Source organism: Pundamilia nyererei, unplaced genomic scaffold (genome assembly GCF_000239375.1).
Source record: "Pundamilia nyererei isolate P.nyererei 1_Seehausen unplaced genomic scaffold, PunNye1.0 scaffold00011, whole genome shotgun sequence".
Classification (NCBI taxonomy): domain Eukaryota; kingdom Metazoa; phylum Chordata; class Actinopteri; order Cichliformes; family Cichlidae; genus Pundamilia; species Pundamilia nyererei.
The window spans coordinates 2,689,793-2,693,929 of record NW_005187412.1 but is presented as its reverse complement, the minus strand read 5'-3'; the positions used below and the strand labels follow the sequence as shown (position 1 = coordinate 2,693,929).

Below are 4,137 nucleotides of genomic sequence, written 5' to 3'. Positions count from 1 at the left end.
CCCCCCCCCCCCCCCCTTTCATTTTCTCCAGTCTTTGTCATTTTCTCTTTCTCTGAACTCCAGCTAACATGTCCAGACTTGTCGAGTACTCAAACTCCTCTGCTTGGGAAGGAAACAGATTTGGAGAGAAAGCTGAGCACTATTACACAAGCGTGCAGTGGGGGGGAAAAGAGGGGGGGAATTAAGTGTAAATATGTAATGGAAAAGTAGCAAAAACAAGAATTAAAAATAAAGCTAAATATCAATTCAGTATTGTTTCTTGAGAAGTAGAGGACAGGTGGTGGGAATTAGGGCATGTCCGGAAAGAGAGCCTGTCCCAAGTTAGGCTATTTATACAGATCTCCCAAAGTGCAGAACCTAAGAGAGATTCTGCATATCAGGAGTGTCCTCTGTCTGTTATGGTATACAGTTACACTGACTATAAGCAACCTTTGTACAGACTTGATGCTTAAAGCAGTAATAACATGTCTTTTTCTCTGTCTCTGTTTTCTCACACTTTAAGATATTCCCAATCAGTGTTCTCCCAATCCCTGCAATCCCAGCGGTACCGTCCGCTGCGAGGACAAAAAGGGCGACTTCCTCTGTCATTGTTTTACGGGCTGGACGGGAGCCACGTGTGAGAAAGGTACTGTCATCATTATGGAAAGCTGTGTCCTGGAGCTCAGCAGAGGTTGAATTTTTGCTCTGTCATTCTGGTACATCAGTGCAAATGTCATTACTGTGACCTTGGCTCTGACAGCGAACCCCTGTCCTGTCCACTGATAGAAACATCCTGCTTTTCTCATGTGTAAACTAATACTGTTTTGTCTCTCAACGATGCTGGAATTAATTTGACCTTGAAAAGCTGTTATTGATGGCATGCGGTCTAATATCCAGCTCCTGCTGCAGTTATTAATGATGTGTGAATGGTGTGTAAGATCATTATGAAGTGCATGTACGGGAAGTGCTATCCCAGATTCCAAACTGAGGTTTGCATGCTTGTTAGAAGTTAAATCCACATAAGTTCTAAACTCTCACTGTGAGGGAGAGGGGAACATGTTTCTCTGATTTATGGCGCAGCCATCATTCCACACATTTCCATTGTGACTCATCCTACCACCTTACTGCGAGAGGAAACCAAAACAGATTCAGTTTGAGTCGGTCTGAGCCTTTTCCACTTGACAACCACAGTCCTCCTAAACACTCAGCCACAGTTACATACTGTGTCCCTTATTTGGAATGTACAACAAACAAGAAATTCACAGTCACTAAACAGCATCCAGCTGAAAGCAACCTGCATTTCTCACCCCTCTCTCCTGCTTGCAGATGTCGATGAGTGCAGCAGGAGAAATGGAGGATGTGACCATGAGTGCAACAATACTGTGGGCAGTTACCACTGCTCCTGTCGCCAAGGCTACACACTGTCAGGACGTCAGCTGTGTAATGGTAAGCCGCAGACCACGGATGCACGTCTTCTAATAGCTGGAATCAAGTCAGCACTGCTGCAAATAGACATATCATCGCCATTTACCAATTCTGAATCCACTTCCCACTCTGAAAATGTAAATTCTTTATAGACTTGTATAATTGATTATGTTGTATTTTATCTACTTCTGCTTATTTATATTTTGTATTTAATATAATATCAGTCTCATAGACTGTAGATGGATGTACCCACGATGACGTCATCCATTGGTCTCTGGACTCATTTTGAGCCTCAGTATTAACAATTTGGCTGCCTCCACATTAGTTTTTTAAAACCAGAAGTTAATAGGTCTGGTGTCCCACAAGGATCGATTCTCAGTCCAGGCCTTTTCTTTTCTTTAACTTCTTTCCCTGGGCCTGATTTTTTAAAAACATGGACATGCATGCATATCTTTCCTATGCAGACAACACCTAAATCTACATGCCTATAAAAAGAAATGTCAATTCAACTCCTAAACCACTACAGAAGTGTCTGAAAGATATCAGATCACAAGAAACTCAGATCATTGTGTTCAGACCTGGTGGTGTGTGTACTACTCCTCTCTTGGACCTGGGTCCGAGTGACTAACCTTGATGTCAGACTGGACTGTGATTTTATACTAGATAAGCATATAAATTCCATTATTAAAGCTAGTTTTTATCATTTTATCAGATTTTCATTTCAGACTTTTGTCCAGATTCAAATCCATTCCCCCCCCCCAATTTTTGGATGTCTTATTTTATCACAACAAATCTGGACTACTGTAATGCGCACTATATTGGCCTTAGCAAAGCTTCCCTTGCTTGCCTACAGTTAGTCCAAAATGCTGCAGTTCGTCTTTAAACTGGAGCACATCTCCCCCGTCCTGGCCTTCCTTCATTGGCTCCCTATTTGTTCATTTTAAGATTTTATTTTATTTTTTTAAAACCTTTAATGGATTGGCATCACCAGACATATCTCAGCTCCTAACTCCATTTAAAACATATATTAAAATGTTATTCTTTAGCTTTTAATTCAGAATGAGAGTGGTGTGTTCTAACCTTCTGTTTGTTACTGTTGTTGTTGCTGATTTGTTGTGTGGTGTTTTGGTGCTTTCTACAACACTTGTGTTTTTAAAAAGTACTTTTGTAAATAAACTGATAATTGGTATAGTTGCATGTTACATCCATAAACTACACAAGGACAATGCATAGACACACACAATGCTAATTATTGCTAAATACTAGAGCAATGTGTTTGTCAGATAATCCATTAAAATGCTCCAGAAATGCTCCAGAAACGCATACCTGTCAATCTAAGCTGCCATGCCCCAAACTCCAGTGTCCACATGGACGAGTTATTTTAAAAAAATTAAAAAAAAACTCTCCCCACTTATATGGAATTTAGTGGCTGAAAGCATTTTGACACGATGCTCTGTGGGAACTGAGTGGTCACTTGAAAAAAAAGCGCAGTTTCTGTCCTCAGAAGTTGCAGCTTAGCCTCCATACCCACGGACTGCAGATGAAAACTAGCCAGTAGCTAAATCTAGTTCAGGGCTTCTTTTCTTTTTGAGGTCAGTGTTTTTGTGTATAATCCCTGACCAAAAAAAATAAAACTAAAGTTAAATTTGTAATTATTCTGAAGTTCAAGTCTCTGAAACAGTCCAGCAGCAGTGTTATTCTGTCTTGTGTCATAACCATCACTGTGAGTCCATAAAAGAACACATGGCTTTGATTAGTGAACAAACGAGGCAGAAAATAAAACATTACAAGCTCATGTTTTCCTAATGTGGACCCCTGTGTAAACTCACACAGTTTTATTTATAGTTTTAGCTTTCCCCCCAGAAAAGAGAAGTCTGAGAAAGGCCTCAAACTGTTGTGTGATTTAACGTCCTGAAAGGTTCCTTCTGTAAATATTTATTTCAGTGTAACTGCAGTGCTGGAACATACAGATACTGTGTATTAAATATGCAAACAATACATCCATGTATTTAATTATGTTTCTTTGGAGGATTAAATGGTACAAAGCACATGAGGACCAGGTTAAGTTTCCATTCTTCAAATTACTTCCACTGGATTGTTCTATGTCTTTTCCTTTGAAATGTTCCTAAGCCCTTACACGTGACTTTTGGAGTCTCAAAGCTGAGGACATTTTGGTGTCTTTCAGATCTGAACGAGTGCAAGATCGCAGGTGTGTGTGGAACGGCACGATGTGAGAATAAGGAGGGTGGCTACGACTGCTTGTGTGACATCGGCTATGTTTACGACAATGAAACCAAAAGCTGCGTCGGTAAGTGTGTTTAACTACACATAAATACACTTGGTTTAATCAGAACTGACTGAGGGAAAAGCTTTACCCTCAGCGGGGCTCGGTGCAGCTGCGTAGCGGGGTCAAGAAGGGAATGCAAAGGTATTTGGAGAAATTGTATATAAGTAGGTAACAGGTCACTGTGAACAAGTCTGCGTTTAGAAAAAGATAACTCGGGGAGTAAACATACAGACTGAGCCATCGATGCACCTTTCCTTGGTAATTAATGTTAATCACTCTAAAGAAAATGTGGTAGAGCGAAACCGCAGCAATCCTGTATTTCAGGATTTATACGTGACAGCTATCACACAAAATCCTACTAGTTACCTTGGAGCTCAGTTATTGGACTTGAGCTCAAGATACACACACACACACACACACACACACACACACACACACACACACAC

The 4,137-nt window shown here is 40.6% G+C and overlaps 1 protein-coding gene across 1 annotated transcript in view; it reads left to right on the top strand.

Annotated features, from left to right (window-relative positions):
- The window catches only part of gas6 (growth arrest-specific 6), a 21,089-nt gene that overhangs the window by 12,337 nt on the left and 4,615 nt on the right, over positions 1-4,137 (top strand). Inside the window, exons 5-7 of the mRNA XM_005724194.2 lie at positions 503-625; positions 1,306-1,425; positions 3,590-3,712. Coding sequence (XP_005724251.1) covers positions 503-625; positions 1,306-1,425; positions 3,590-3,712 — 366 coding nt within the window. The remainder of the gene's footprint in view (positions 1-502; positions 626-1,305; positions 1,426-3,589; positions 3,713-4,137) is intronic.